The 16,447-nt window shown below is 42.0% G+C and overlaps 1 protein-coding gene across 1 annotated transcript in view; it reads right to left on the bottom strand.

Moving 5' to 3' along the window:
* The window catches only part of HMCN1 (hemicentin 1), a gene marked incomplete at its 5' end in the record, with an annotated part of 164,443 nt that overhangs the window by 88,031 nt on the left and 59,965 nt on the right, over nucleotides 1-16,447 (bottom strand). The window contains 12 exons of the mRNA XM_031059162.1: nucleotides 537-664; nucleotides 2,857-3,031; nucleotides 3,785-3,944; nucleotides 5,039-5,151; nucleotides 6,372-6,516; nucleotides 8,157-8,284; nucleotides 9,699-9,797; nucleotides 10,495-10,689; nucleotides 11,340-11,498; nucleotides 12,147-12,260; nucleotides 12,949-13,076; nucleotides 13,468-13,609. Of these exons, the coding sequence (XP_030915022.1) occupies nucleotides 537-664; nucleotides 2,857-3,031; nucleotides 3,785-3,944; nucleotides 5,039-5,151; nucleotides 6,372-6,516; nucleotides 8,157-8,284; nucleotides 9,699-9,797; nucleotides 10,495-10,689; nucleotides 11,340-11,498; nucleotides 12,147-12,260; nucleotides 12,949-13,076; nucleotides 13,468-13,609 (1,686 nt within the window). The remainder of the gene's footprint in view (nucleotides 1-536; nucleotides 665-2,856; nucleotides 3,032-3,784; nucleotides 3,945-5,038; nucleotides 5,152-6,371; nucleotides 6,517-8,156; nucleotides 8,285-9,698; nucleotides 9,798-10,494; nucleotides 10,690-11,339; nucleotides 11,499-12,146; nucleotides 12,261-12,948; nucleotides 13,077-13,467; nucleotides 13,610-16,447) is intronic.

Below are 16,447 nucleotides of genomic sequence, written 5' to 3'. Positions count from 1 at the left end.
ATCTTTGTATGTTTCCAAATACAAGTTCAGACAAGGGAGACAAAATATGACTGGAAGTGATTTTGCTGGTCCTACAGAATAATATCAATTCACCATAAGTCTTTTGCCACAATATTTTTTTTCCTAAGGATCATTGGCAATAAAAAGACTTTAAAAAAATGCCTGAAACAATAACAAGTGACATTTTTCCAGACTTGACATTGTGTGAGTGCTTAAGAGACATTGGCTGGGCCCCAGTGTGGGAAGAGCAGGAGAGAGACAAAGGAGCAATATGAGATAAAGGTAAGGAAAGAGAGAGGGACACAGGTCCTGGCTGGAGCCACTGGACACCTTTACACATACCTATGTATTTGTGGGTGTTTATACAATATTTACTTTCCACAAAATCAATAACTCACATATGAAGATAATACAACCTGAAAGAACAACAGCTGAGAGGGTTTAATGTCAATTAGGAAAAAACTTTGGAAACCTCTTAAAGATGCTCAGTTCCATGTGGAAACTTGCAGATGATGAAGCCTGGAGTTCCAACTCACCGTGTACACTGAGCTTCACTGACTGAGTCACGTTCCCAGCAATGTTTGTGGCGACACAGACATACATTCCACTGTCTGAGACTTGGGTCTCGCTGATCTTCATCGACCCTGAGGGGAGGAAAGCGTGTCTGGAAAAAGAAGAAGCAGATAAACTGTATAAATATGTATGGAAAGGTGAATGACCTCTCCTTGCACACCGCTAATGTTTGCTATGAGCTAAAATAACACCACTTTGACCATATTATACAACTATGACTTATATTTACTCCTTTTTTTTTCTAACTCTTTACGGAGCCCCTATGTTCAGAATACACAGCAAATATCTAAAATTTAAGATCCAAATTACATAATTTGGTTCTAGCTATTTATATGACATTAAAATGTGATAGAGGCAGAGAACTTGAGCTCTTCACCCTCTTGTTAAAATTATTTGCTCAGCTCAGGTCAGCAGGGTCAGAAAGTTAAAACTTTTATTACTGCTTCATCCTGGCAAAAAAAGTGATGTTACATTGATTCAAAATGGAAGACAGGGTTTTGATTCAAAACTGCCAGTTCTGGTGTTCATAGGAACTGCCATTATTCTGCAGTAAATAATTCGCTACACAGCATTAAGTTCTCCCACAATTCTGGTCACAGATCCGTAACACCAGAAGCTACTTTGGCCAGCTAAGCCAAAATCTTCTGTAAGAGTCAAACATAACAGAGACAAGGAAAATAAGTGTGGAGGAAAGAAAAATGACAGCTAAGGATTGATGAGAAGAAATCCAAGCCTGCCACTCCAGAACTGGCACTAATGAGGACAACATTATCACAAGGACATAAATGGCAAATCTGGGGATTGCAAGGCTGGAGAGATGAACGAAAGTGAAATGTATTTTCTCAGTGTAAAATCTGTCTGATACTACAATTCCTCCTCTGCTGCCTGTATCTTTCCAAACTTTTTGGCACTTTTTAAATAAGCCCAAAAGACAAATTTCTGAGGCAACTTCTCCTCCTTGATTTTGTCCAGTAATTACATTTGCTTTCTGATAAAAGTTCCTTCATATCTGATTTCCCTCTCCCTCTGTTTACTGTTCACATTTCTAACAAGATCTTTGGGTGGTCTCAAACAGTTCTGTTTGGACTAATCTGTAACTTTTGCTGACATCTGTAAACAATTTTATGGAATGGGCTGAGCTGGACTTCTGTTCCTCTGGACAACTTGGATCTCACCACCACAGCCACAAGCAAGTACCCTAATTTATCAGTGTCTCCTGAGGTAAAACGAGGACAAGTAAGAGATGAAAAATGCAGATTTGTTAGCGCATGCAACATGCTCACAGGACACAGCAAAAAATCCCTCATGGATTACTGACAACAAGCCAAATCCCTGCACACGAGTCTCCTTCAGCAGACACAGTGGCAAAAGATCTGCTGAGGCTGTCACAGGCTCCCTGGAATGACTCCAAGGTGCAGGTTTGGCCAAAAGGGAAAAAAGATCTCCAGTACAACTCCTTAGGTCAGACACTGGCTGATTCCATCCATGGGATCACTGGAAGACACCAGCAAGCACAGTGTGCCTGTGGCCAGCCTTGCCATTCCCTGTTTTATGGACACAGCTGGTGCCTGGCCCTTCTGAGGGACCCTGAGGAGCAGAAAGCAACAGCACAGCTGGTGACACTACCTGGCACTCCAATGGGGAGCATCCAGGGAATAGCCACCAACTCATCTCCCTCTTGCTCTGTGCAACATTAAATAATAAGGGAGAACTCCAAGACAGTCCCCAGCTCTTCATTCTCTATGTCAGCTCAACATTTTACAAGTATTTAACTCTGCTTTCACATGTTCAAAAGTCTCTGGTGAGTTTTTCGATCCAAAACACAGCACACGACATGCCCTTGTCAGCACACCCAAACATTTATCATTATCATCTGTATCCTACTGGCACCCAGGCTTCATATAAATCACAGACAGTGCTCCCCTGACATAAATGTGAAGTACATAAGAAAAGAAACACACTTTTTAAACAATTACAATCATGCACAAATGATGTGGGTCTCTGGGCACCACCACAGTACAAATGCCCAGGATCTCTTTCCTCCTGGCCCCCCAAGACTGGATATAAGCACATGCTGGAATGGGAGCTGGGCAACCATGCACAGGCTTAGCAGGCTTGGGAAAGAGAGTTTCAAGACCCAGTACAAAAGGCCAGGCAGGACAAAGTAACACAGTAACACCTTCTGAGCAATCCTGTGGCAGTCAAAAATCACACACCCTTCCAAAATCCTGACAGTTGAGAGGCAATTTCAGTTTTCTTTAGTTTTTCATCAAACATTGTTACCTTGGAGAGAATGGAGATATGAGCTGCATTTCTTTGGCCCAGGTAATTATGGGGGGTGGCAAGCTCCTCACTTCACAGGGAAGTGTGACATCTTCCCCTGCAGTTACTGAGACCTCTATGGGTTTATCATGTGCATTTCCTTGCTGGTCTCCAGGCCTGGACACTCTGGGTTTCACTATAACATTGAACATGTTAAGAAGCTGCAATGAATATACATATTTGTACAAATGTAACACCACACAACATCTCTTTTTTTATCAGGTATAAAACATCACAATCCTGTTTTAATGGCCTGTCTGCAATAGAGATAAATCACTGCCATGCTGATGTACAGTGCCTGTAGCTCAGACACAGGCTGATGCCCACATGGAACACCACAAATACCAGACAGCCTGGACTATCCATTCAAAAAGATGGACACAACAAATGGCTGTAAGTCATTTGTGTGCTGAGCTCTGTATTGCATAGGCAGTTAGCAACCATTCACTGGACTGTTACACAACAGCCCCAGTAACTCCAAGCCATAAAAGCCTTGCAAACCACACCTACACCTGAATCAAATTTTAATAACATTGGATTGATGATGACAGGAAGGCTTGGGACTGGTGGGATTAAGGGATCTTCATTCCTCTCCCAGCAGGAAATTCTACTCCTGTACAGATCCTTCCTATCCACTTCCATAAAGCTGAAATTATGTTCAGCCCAAGGTCTGTGAACTTGAGGTAAGAGGGATAAGGAGGCTTTAAGGGAATTACAATGGCTGAGGGACAGGCCTTTTGGGATCAGCCATGTATAGAACTGCCTGGTTTGGGGATCCAGAAGCACTGACTAGAGAAGAGTTCCCATCCCATGTGTCCTGAGTGTGTCTTTCTCCCAGTGCACTGGATGGGTGGCAGGGGTACTGCAGCTGAGTTGAGGTGACACCCACCATAGACAGTCAGCTGCACCTTCCTGGTGGCATAGCCAGCAGCATTGGTGGCAGTGCACACATATTCCCCGCTCTCTTCTCCGCCTGGGGACACCACATACAGGCTTCCATCCAACCCTGCTGAGAACCTCACGTTGCTGGGAAGGATTACCTCTCCTTTCTGTGGAAAGAAAAATAATCAAAGTCCACAGTGCCTGGATTTTCCAAAATAAACTACAATTATTTAATTGTAATAATTTAATCCAAATTACAATTCTTTAATACAATAAAAGCTGCTTTTATTTTTTTGAGGCTGAGATGGACAAAATATCTTGTATTAGCTAAGAAACTAGCCCTAAAATTCCATTTACACAAACTAACTACAATTAACTTTTCACAGTCCTTGAGTCTCACTTTCTAAGCAGTAATAAGAACAGAAGCACAGAATTCTCTTATGCTGAGAATTTACTACATTTTACAGACCCAAAGTCTTAAAAGAAAATTTAAAAAATAATATACATTACACAAACTTGTTCTTGGTCAGCTGCCTCCTCCTTGTCTGTAGTTGAATAAGTAATAAAATAAAGAAAAAGAAATCCTCCCATATTCTCCTCCCTACCAAACCAACAGTTAACCATGTTCTACTCCTTCTTTGAAACAAAGCTGTTCCCAAGGTCCCAATCAATTACATCTGCACAACTTCTGAGACCCTAAAGTGCCTTCACACCATATCATGTGAGCTGTAATGCACCCCAAATAACTGCTACTACCAGAAATTATCCTGTTCAAGGAGGAAAAAAAACTCTAAAAACTGGCTTTAAGACAAATTCCCTCAAAGGCTGAGGTACTCCCCAGTGCACACCTTGTCAAGGCCATGACCGCATAGTCATGGGTTAACCCCACAATGCCATTATTAAATACACTTTTCTCAGAGAAAAAAGAGCTCCACAAGAAAAATGAACTCTCAGTCTGTGGCAGGCTGCCTAAAATCAAATTATCAACTCACAACAGGAACAGGAACAATTTCTAAAGTATAAAACCCATAAAGATACAGCGATAACCTAAGCCCTGCCAAAGAACAGAACATTGAGCTGTGGCAGGACCACGGCCAAAAGCTCTGCTCTAAGAAACAAAAGCAGCTCTGAACAAACAGAGATTTCCAGGTTCCTCACAAGTGCAGTTCTGGACCATGTTCTTTGAATATAGTTTTTATGGCAACTAAATTAAGAGTTCAGCCTGTTTTTCAGCACGAACAGCTCAAAGGTGAGGGGTTACCTTGGACCAGACAATGGATGGCTTGGGAACTCCACTTGCTTTGCAGGGCAGTGTCACTGGGATTCCTTCAATGGTGCTGAATATCTGCTGTCCATGCTGAATGACAGGCACGACTACAAACACAGGCAAATATTAAAGATATGCAGAACTCATTTCAACAGGGAACAACTATTATGATAAAATCTTTATATTCAATTACTACTTCCTACAGGCAAGCAGGGTTTGAGACCTTTTGGCCTCCTCTCCAACCCTAACAGGGACAAGGAACCACTTTCCAACTTTTCAGGACAGAATAAATCCCTGTTCGCTACAGAGACTGCCAGCCATAGGCTCATCACTGCATTATGTACACGCAGTTTTAAATCAACTGCAGGTATTTCACTGAATTAAATTACTTCAGAATGGCTTTGTCACCTTATCCTCTGATAACATTTTAGGCTTTGCTTCACAAAATCAGTAACAGGAAGACAACAAAAACCTGAGTTCCCTCACTCAGTTGAGCTGCCTTTGAATTAACAGAAAAATAAGGTAAGATTTAAGGGTACAATATCAAAACTTAGATATTTCTAAGCACATACAAAGATACTCCTTTTTGTTCTCAAGCTCCGAAACAGTCAAGAAAATAGTGTTGACATGGAAGATCTTATGAGTACTTGCCTGCACTAAAAATGTATAGTCATTTTTTATATAAAAGGAGATTTTGGCATCTTCAGTGAAGCTCAAAATAAATCTCCCATGATTAATTTAACATGTGACAAACTATGAAGTGATTGTAGCCTCACAAAGTTAACACAAATATGCTCAGCTGAAATACAGATGGGTTACCAAAATGCTAACACTTTGTCTTGCTGTCAGTGCAGTTTTTGCTATGTTTTAATTAAAGAGAAAAAAATAAGCAGGAGGAGAATGGGGATGACACCAAAAACAACAAACAAATTATGACTTTTGCCAAACTCATAATTCATTTTCTTTCATTCTAGTTCTCCCATGAGCTGTGCTTCCTTACACCAGTTATGAAACATTCAGACAGCACTTCTCATGGTTTTCCAGCACCTGCTTGTTAATTAAACTAGATGAAGACTGCACAGCCCAGCCTCTGAATGTGGATCTTTTGTGAACACAAAATAGTTTTATTTGATTTTACTTTAAAAACAATCTTGATCACTCAGCTCCTCCCTGCGCAGTGGACCCAATCTCCCCTGTGTTACCTTACAAAGCAGCATCATGACAGGAGAGGCAGGGTGGGCAGCTCTAAGTGCAGGGAAGCAGTGAAAGCTGCTGTGGTCAGTGCTGCCCCTCCTGCCCCGGGCTGGAAGGGCAGGCTGCTGCTCACCGAAGACGTGGACAGTGGTGGTGCTGTTGCTGGTGCCCGCCACGCTGCTGGCCATGCAGGTGTAATCCCCCCCGTCCTGCAGCCGAACCCGCTCCAGGTGCAGGCTGCCGTCGCTGCGCACGCTCACGTAGGGATTGGGAACCAGCTGCCAAAGGAGAGACGGAACCTTTCACTGGGAAATACTCCCTGACAAGGTGCACCCCGCGGTGCAGTGTGGCTCTGCTTGGCTATGTCACATTGTTAAAAATTGTGTTCCTGCAGAATTTTACTAGAGCTTTTCCTACTTTCCATCTTTCATACAAAGCTAATTTTGCTTAAGAGTTTCAGTAGCACCTCGTATTTACTGCTGGAGTGAGAGTAAGAACTGCAAGAGACACTCTGCCACAGCATATCCTGTGCTGCCACGCCTGCTTTTAATGAAGCAAACCCAAATTTAGCTCAATTACTTCACTGTATTTTTATTGGTTATTCCAGTAATTGATAAATGCAATGACTTCTTCTTCCACAAGCAGACTATTTTCCTTTACAGTTATCAAAAGCTTCTAACTTCCATATCCATCAACAGATTGGCTCTGAAGCAAACCATTGTGAAAGAGAATTGAAACTTTCACCAAGGAGTAACCCTTGAAGAGTTATATATCCTACAGCAACATCAAACACCCTGAGCTTGGCAGCAAAGCCCTCCCTCATAAAGAGTTGTTAGAAAGCAAATCTGTTCCAGTCACACTCAGAAGCAGCTGAATTCTTCTCTAAATATAACTTACTCCAACACTTTCCTTGGAGCACAGCATTTCCCAGCAGTTTACAATGACAGGAAACCAGCACTACTAGAGAGAGGAATTAGCAACTCAACAAGGAGGATCCTGCCAGTATTTCTCACAGAGCTTTACAGCCTGTGCTCTTTGCACAGCCTAAGGAAAACCCAGTGATTCCCAGAGACATCTAAACTGAGCAGCAAACCTGAACCGGGATCAGGTAGTACCAGGTTCTGGCTTGTGACAATACATTAGGCATTTTGCTAGAGTATTTTAATTCCAGTTGTGTAGAAAGGGATTTAGGGAGAAATTAGGAACAAATATAAAAAGCCATTTCATAGGGTAAAGTCAGAAATTTTAGTATTAAAGAACTGAAGTTTCATTCACACAACCAACCCAGGTGTGGTGTCTACAGCATCTTTCTAGAATCTCTGAGCTATCTGGGTGGGAAGGGACCATAAAGATTACCTAGCTTTGTCTGCAGGAGGTATAAACTGGCAATGGTATGTTCCCAAGGGGGAAAGAAAACACACTCATTCATGCTCTGACTACAGCACCACCAGGAAAGGAGGATATGGAACAGCGATACTGGTATTTACCTCAGCCCATCAGCAACAGGAAAAGTCAAGATGTTAAAACATCTTAAATCTACAGAAATTTTCTGGCACCTTTATTTTAAAAAACCCACTTTTGTCATTCCAGTAGGTATATTCCACTAGCATTCCCATATTCAGAGTCCAAGGCTGAAGTTCATGAGCTACAAAAATGCATAAAACTCCTCTGAAAGCAAGCAAAATAGAAGATAAAAGGATAACTCACAAATACTTTGGTTCAAAGTTCTTTTCTAGACCTCCACATCCCTCACTGCCATCTCCTATTCCCTCATCTGTATATCAAGGTCAGAAATTTCCTGGCACAGGCAGCGATCACATTAACTTTTGTAAATTAAACCAAGCGGTTATCATGCCTTGAGATGTCAGTTGTAGCTTTCCTCTGCCAATAAATCTCACAGGAAGCAAAGTAGTCTTACCACCACATTGTTTTTAATCCACCTCCTCTCTGGAATAGGGTTCCCAGCAAGCAAAACACAGGGCAAAGTGAGCTGCTGGCCCTCAATGACATTGGCTGTGGCTGGGCTTGCTCCAATCAGAGGAGTGACTTGAACAAAAAGGAAGAACGAGAAGAAATTACTAGGAATTGTTATATACTAATGTAAAATATTAAATTAAATTAGTATTAAATTGAAGACATGAAAAAAAGAGAAACAAATGTAGGGGTAGGGGTAGCACAGGAGAGATGGGAAGCTGGGGAAATACACCAACAGTGATCCTTAGTCTAAGGAAGGGGAGCAAATGGAAGATGCTGTTCAGCTGAAACTGGATCCAATCAAGGGTTTCCCTGTGAACTTATGTTCCCTGGCACCAAGTTGATTTATCATTTTTCCTTACTTGGGCAAAATACCGAAGAACAGATGTAGTGGGTTTGGAGAGGACAAAAAGTAAGTTGTAATTTCCATTGGGCATAAAATTGTGAAGGATCAGAAGAGAGGTCACAGCCCAGCAGAAAACCTGCACATTCTGTGAAAAGCCAACAGCAAACACAACTGGGCGCATGGCTGAGAAATTAAATTAAGTGCTGGGCATTAAATAACACTTCTAAACAGGTAAAAACATATCTATCAAACCCTACCAGTATTACTGGCTCTTGCAATAAGTTTGAAGCTAACAAATGGTTTCTTTGGTGGCAGAGATACTCTGTTCTTATCCTCATGCAAATGTACACATTCCATTGAATTATTTTTTCTTTTTATTGCCAGATGTCAAACTGAGATAACAACCAAGCCTCTAACAGCATGGATATTTGCAAGAGAGTAGGGTTAGATGGGATATTGGGAAGGAATTTTTCCCTGTGAGGGTGGGGAGACCCTGGCACAGGGTGCCCAGAGAAGCTGTGGCTGCCCATGGATCCCTGGCAGTGCCCAAGGCCAGGCTGGACAGGGCTTGGAGCAACCTGGGATAGTGGAAGGTGTCCCTGCCCATGGCAGGGGGTGGCACTGGATGGGTTTTAAGGTCCTGTCCAACTCAAATCACATTGTGGGATTCTGTGGTCAAGGCCAGACATTTATTGTCTTCTTGGATCACCAAGATTCCTTCCCACCTATCTCAACACTGACACAACCATGTTCATTGCTGCCTTTTGTTTGTTTGTTTTAAGATTAAATAAATAGCAGAAACCCCATCATTAGCATCCATCATTACGGTGATTTTTCATTCTTCAGTAAATTTACTTCAGAATAAGAAAAAATAGATAGGATAAATCACTTCTCTAAGGTTCTAGCTAAAAGCGCAGGTGGAATTAATTCCAGTTAGTGCAGCCAGTCAAAAAAATGTTCTAACAAGCAAAATCCACTGAAATAAATTACAATATTCAATGTAAATGTTTCATAATTCAGTTTTTATGGATGACACATAAATACAGCACACAGACAGGACAGCATGTATGGACACAATCCCCAGGCATGCCGCCTGCTGCCGAAACACCAACAGTTCCCACTGCCACGCACTGCTCTTACCCAGTCCTGTCACTGTGACTGTGGCTGGCCGGGACTGAATCCTTCCAAACTGGTTCTCAGCTTCACACACATAAGTCCCTTCATCACTGACCCACAGATCTACAGGGGGAGAAAAGAGCTGACTGCAGTATCTGAAATAATACTGCCCCTCCCTCTCCACATGGACATCGTGTGCCTGTCTCTCCCACCTTCAAACGCTCAGTTTGAAATAGAGTACTCCCTTCCATCAGTCACCAAGTCAAGAAGCAATGAAAATACAGAAAGGAATTAAAAGCTAATTAGGAAAACAGAGTAATATTGCTTAGCATAAGACTGACTGAAATGCTGCAAAATAATCAAAATCACAAAGCCACTTGCAAAGTTCTTGATTATTACCCAAATTAGGACAGATCTAAAACACTGAGTTTGGAACCAATTCTCTACCAAAACAAAACAAAAAACAACCAAAAAAAACCCACAAAACCACAAAACAAAAGAAATCAACCACACCAAAACAAAAGAAAACCCACCAAAAATGAAAATTCGTGGCTCCTCAGGATGAGAGACCATAGCCCATGTGTATTTCAACAAAGATTAATAATAATTTGCATGAAGAGTGAAGCCAATGACCAAACACAACTCACAGCAAAATGAACTGCATGTCAACAGCATTGATGTCACTACCACAAAAAAAATCTGTAACAGAAATCCAGTCTCTTTACACAGTTAACTTAATGGAGTCACACAATAACTTAAATGCCTTGCAAATATCTTAGATCCTCATGGAGTCTGTTCTTTTAACACTGAGTCTACCTACTCTGGATGGCCAGTGCGCCTGTCCTGAGCTGGCTGCTGGAGCTGAGCATGAAGGGCCGGGAGAAGAGGGGAGCCCCATCCAGCCTCCTCCACGAGACCCTGGGCTCAGGGTAGCCCTGCACGTAGCACGGCAGCGTCACGTTGGAGCCCAGATCCGCGGATTCGTCACCCGGCTCCTGCGTGAAAACGGGGGGAGCTGGGGAGAGAGCACGCACGGAAAGTGAGCGCTGTAACACAGCAATCCCATTCCCTAGCACCACTGATGACCTCAATTTATGCCCCACTGTGCTTAGGTTTTCTTCTAACATTCCCAACTCTAGGAACACTAAGTATCAGCACAATATTCCTTGTCTTCTGCAAGCAGTGCCATGCATTCAGAAAGCAGATGTGCCTGACAGGAACATTTAACAGGATGCAATGTGTCAGGCCACAGGCAGATGGAAAGAATTAGGAAAGGAGGAGAGGAAGGGCTAAATTACAATAACCTCACATAGTAACTCAAGTTTCTGTAATTAATTCTCTATTTGAGAATTTTGTTAGGTTGAGGTTTTAACAGCTTCCTCCTCCTGTGCCTCTCTTCCTCCCCATAACTTCTATACTTTGCAGAAGAAGTAAGACTGGGCTGGAAACAGATGGGCTTTAAGGTCCCTTCCAACCCAAACCATTCAGTGATTCCAAGCTGAAGTCCAAATGGGACAAGGAAACTGCTTAACCAACACCACCAAAAGGTGTTCCCAGCACACACACAGATCTGTTAGAAAGGACTGGGGAGCCAAGGCACCACTCCTGGACCAGTACAGCAACTCAGCAATCTGAGTGTGCCCCATGCAGGTTTTAACTACTTACAGCCAACATCCAGAGTTATCTTGCCAGCAGCTCTCCCTGCCTCGTTGGTGGCCACGCATGTGTAGTCACCAGCATCCAGGTCTTGTGTTTCCTGGATCTTCAGAAGACCCCGGTGAGTATCAATAACAAGAAATGCTGATGCCCTCAACTCTAAGTCACCTAAGTCCAGATAGAAAAAAGGCAATAAAATGTTTATATCAAATATATACCTATATTTATCAAAATTATCCTCACAAAACAGTGTCCAAGTTTGAGTTAGTTCATAACACGGCTGTATGAACTCAGAAGATGAGAACTCTGACTCCCACTCAACTGAGAGGAAACATTCATTACTACATTAAATACATCTTTTTTTATTTATTGGTTCCACAAGGCAAAGACAAACCTAAGTATCTCTGGGCAGAGATCAGCATTAGGACAGTGTGTCAGGCTGTATTTCTCCTTCCCTAATTAGAGCCTACATGAAAACACAACAATAAAGGCTACAGAAAAACGTTTTGTGATTTTTGTAGCATAAAGCTAAACGTTTTTTGAAAGAACGAACCTTACGTAAGCAGGCAGGAGGCTCAGCTGTGTTTTACTATTATTATTACTTAAGCTACAGCGTATTAATTCACCATATTTAAATAGAAGCAGGAATTTATGCCCTAGAGGTCAATGCCATTTCTTCTAGATTTAGAGAATTCCATAGCTCTGTCACTGGTTGAATACAACATAATGCTGTTGAAAGAAATGAAGTAACTTCCTGATCATTGTTCAAAATATTGCTGCTAAATAAATGACTCAATCACCAAGCAATGAGCAGACCTTTAAACCATTTCACTTGGGGGGGTGGGATTCCAGTTGTTTTACACTCCATCACAGTCGTGTCTCCAAGACCAACCAGCATTTCACTCTGAACTACGGTCAATGTTGGGCCCTCTAAAAAGAAACGAGATAGAAAAAAATGAGCTCTTCACCCAAAGTACAGGTAATTTTTAAGATATAAACCATGAAAGACTCTAATTTTCTCTTGTTATCTGGAAGAATGTTTGCATTAAAAGTCAAACAGACCTTAAAGAGGAAGATAAACGCTGGGAAATAAGGAAAAGTAAAGTCTGGTCCAGAGCACCTGAATCATATGCAAAATGTACATTAAATATAAGGACAATATCAGAAAAGTTTCACCATGCAGAAAGTACAAACACAAAATCATTCTCCTCCTCCAGCCAGATGCTGGTCATAAAACAGTTTAATACCCTGCTACCAATATTTTAACACAGTATATTGATACAGAAACAGAATTTCTTTTCTAAAGGATTCGCTCAGGTTTCCCAGTCTATCCCATAGTAAGACCCTATTATAGGGGTTTTTTAACCTAAAAAGGTTTTTTAACCTAAAAAGTTTTCTTTTTAGAAACAGCATCAAGCTCCAAATACTACCTAACAATACTACTTAGGTTTGAACCAAAAAAAAAGGGACATTTGTGAACTGTTCAACATATCTTCTGAGGTTTTTGAAATTTCTACCAGTATGTTCTGCAGGGTTCTACTCTGCTTTTAACAGCTCCTCCCCCCGATGACGAATTAGTTTATTTTTTTAATTTTAATACATCATTTTTCTCACTTACCAATGTATGTGAGGATGGATGTCTGTTTCTCTGTCCCAGCTGAGTTACTTGCCAAACAACCATAAATTCCTGCATCTCTGGGAATTGCCTTTCTTATGATTAAGGTGCCTTCTGGGGTCATTCTGTACCTGGGAACACACAAGGGACCAAGCAAAATGATTAGAAAGAACAATGGTTATATCTACATTGCAAGCAGCCACAACAGCATGAGCGGATGGTTTATAAATAGGTGTTTCTAGGGTTTTTTTCCTCATAATAAACACTCTTAGTACTATTATATCTAGCACTACATTTTGTGAAAAGTACATAAATTAATCTTGTAAAAAAACCTGGAGAAGAGAACTAAAGTGTTTCTCTGCTAGAGATGAGGTAATTGCAATTAAAGAGTTATCAAAGTAAAGACTGAGGTATTATTTACTGCTACAGACTTCTGTTGAAGTAACAGAATATTTTGGCACTATTTGAACCTTCTTTCTCGCATATGATATTAAAATAAATGGAGACAACTTCAAGTCCCACCTGCTGGAGCCAATGATAAACATATCGTTGAGCGTCCACACAACCGTTGGCTTTGGGTAACCCGTGGCAGAACACCTGATGGACACTTCAGAACCTTCTGTAAAAGTCTGGTTCTTGGGTGAAATTACAAGCCTTGGAGGTTCTACCAAAAGAAATTAAAAACAGCATTTAAAAATGTCTTGTTAGAAAGCACAGGTTATGATAAGAACTTCATTCCCACTTTCAAATAGTTCCACGGTGAGAAAGCAACCAAATGAAAGTCAGAGCCTACTTGTTTCCACTGGCACAGTCAAAGTCTCGGACTAAACCACCTTTATAACGGGTATTAGGTCAGAATTCAGGCATTGGCCTTCCTGAGATAGGGTTTAAAAAGCAGAAAAAGAGACAATTTTGACAAACACCAGACAATGAGCAACATGGAAGGTGTCCCAGCCCATGGCAGGGGTCTAAACAAAATGAGCTTTAAGGTCCCTTCCAACACACACCATTTTTTGATTCTGTGAAATTTATTTAGACTACTGGACACTAAAGCCCACAAACCTTCAGGTGGCTCAATTGTCAGAATGCAACCTGAGGGATAAGAATGAGAGTCACAACATATGTGCAGACACACAAGTGGAAGAGAAGGGAATCTGCAGTGTTAACAACTGTAAAGGATGTTATGGATTTCATGAGTGTTTTCCCTAGAAAACCAATTGGTGAATTCAACAGAATTCATTTATTTTTAACCCAGAGAGGTTGTGGACTTCCCATTCCTGGAAGTGTCCAAGGCCAGCTTGGACAGGGCTTAGAGCAACCTGGGACAGTGGAAAGTGCCCCTCTCCGTGGCAGAGGGTGGCACTGAATGGGCTTTAAGGTGTCTCCAACACAAACCATTCTGTGATTCCATAATCCTTAGACAGATTTCCTCAGTAAAAAATGACCACCAAAGCAGTTCACTTGGGCAACGGATACTTTCTATGGTAGGCATGACTTTGTCTTACAGTGGCAAGAAGATCCATATCCATGGATAAAGTTAGTTGAGACTAGTGAAATCGGCTGCTACGAAATAAGTAGCACCAATCTTCATCTTTGGAGCTTTGTCTTTTGCTCACCACTCTGTGTCTATGAATTCCTGGACAAACCACAGGACAAAATCCAACTCCCGTTTGCGAGAGCCCAAGAGGCTGAACACATGGAATCCAGAGGTACCTCAAATCTCGGGCTGCTCTGCACAGCCCTTCTTTCTTTGTTCCAGAGGGAATTACCCCATCCCACTGGCCCAGGGGACACCTGACACGTTTCAGTGGCTGCTAAGGAGCAGTGTGTGCAAGAGCCAGTACACAGCACAAGTGGGCAGGAAGGGGCCAGAAATGGCCCCACCTTACAGAACTGTCCTCCAGTGATTCATGATGTGCACAGCTGGCTCAGCTATTTTTATTTGGTTTGAAATTCTGCCAAGAGATGCTGGGGGTATTCTGCATGCTCTGGTCACAGGAAGGTCTCCTCTCCTGTTGGGATTAGGAAAATGGCAATTACACATCAGGCTTTGGCAACACACTACTGTCCATGCCAGTATTTTCACATGGTATTAACAGGTAACCAGAAGTTGAAAGAAATTTTAACTTGTATTATAGTCATAATAAAATTATTAGAAAAAAGTCAATATACACAGCTGTAATAATCAAGATACTGAGTAAGATCACTGAGGCCCCATTTGCCACCATTTAACCATCTTGTCTTCTTGCCCAAATGCCAGGACCAGGCAGGCACACAGAAGGGCTTTCTTGTATATCAGGTCTACTTAATTTCCTTTGCTTTGTGCTCCGTGTCTCAGAGGTGAAGATTTGTAGATGAAAGGAGAAGGACAAGCTCGTTACAGTGCCCACCTCATTCAAGGCTGCACAATGAAACCTTTTAAACAACACAGATCATGCGTAAAGTTTCTCAAGAGACCCCAGCTACAGAGCTGCCTCCAGCTCTGGGCCTCCAACATCAGAAGGACATGGAGCTGATGGAACAAGTCCAGAGGAGGCCATGGAGATGCTCCCAGGGCTGGAGCCCTCTCTTCTGAAGCCAGCCTGGGAGAGCTGGGGGTGTTCACCTGGAGAAGGCAAGCCTCTAGGGAGACCTCGAGCCCCTTCCAGTGCCTAAAGAGGCTCCAGGAGAGCTGGAGAGGGACTTGGGACAAGAGCAAATGGCTTCCCACTGGCAGAGGGCAGGGTCAGATGTGATACTGGGAAAGAATTGTTCCCTGTGAGGGTGGGGAGACCAATTTTCACAGTGTTTAAAGATCTCAGAGCAGTATAACCAGTTCCTCTCTGTCCATTATCACAATGTGCATCCACAGACCTAAGTGAGCAATATTCACACCATCAGTTAGAGAGAGATCTGAAAGACCAGGATGTTTATTACCGCATTGTATCTTTTCAGAGAAAGGAGCAGAAAAATTTTCCATTGGGAAAAAGTAATCTACTGCCAGCTTTCCCAATGACTGCATACAGAAGCTGAATGGTATCTGAAGGGTTTGCAAGTACTGTTACTTGTGATCATTTTAATTCGCCTGGAAAAAATAATTTCCATCAGATTTCTGGGGGTACTCAGTGTGTGATTGTCATGTACAGCTTGCAGTGCTTGTTAGGGTCTGGAATAATTTTCAAAAAGCAGTTTTTATTTGGCAGTTAAGACAAAGGGTGGCCAGATGTAAGAGCTACAGCTTTATGGGCTTGTCATTATTAACATGCCAAAGAGGGAAATTTGAAGTCTTGTTAATTGATGGAGATGGGTCCGTGCTTTGTGTAGTTGTAAGTAATTCAGAATGTCAAATTAAATTCATCCTGAAGCCCTTTATTATTGTTGGACCAGCTTCATGTAGATCTCTGAATTTCAGATCATAAGAGAATAAACACTGCTTTCATCCCCATTATCTCTCTGGGGTGAGTTAAGGCAGAGAACAAATACTGGTGGCTCTACAAATAACCCAGCATCTGTTTTTCCTGCT

This window comes from Geospiza fortis, unplaced genomic scaffold (genome assembly GCF_000277835.1).
Source record: "Geospiza fortis unplaced genomic scaffold, GeoFor_1.0 scaffold229, whole genome shotgun sequence".
In the NCBI taxonomy this organism is placed as follows: Eukaryota; Metazoa; Chordata; class Aves; order Passeriformes; family Thraupidae; genus Geospiza; species Geospiza fortis.
Note: the sequence above shows the minus strand (reverse complement) of the source record. Positions and strands in the feature narration are given on the sequence as shown.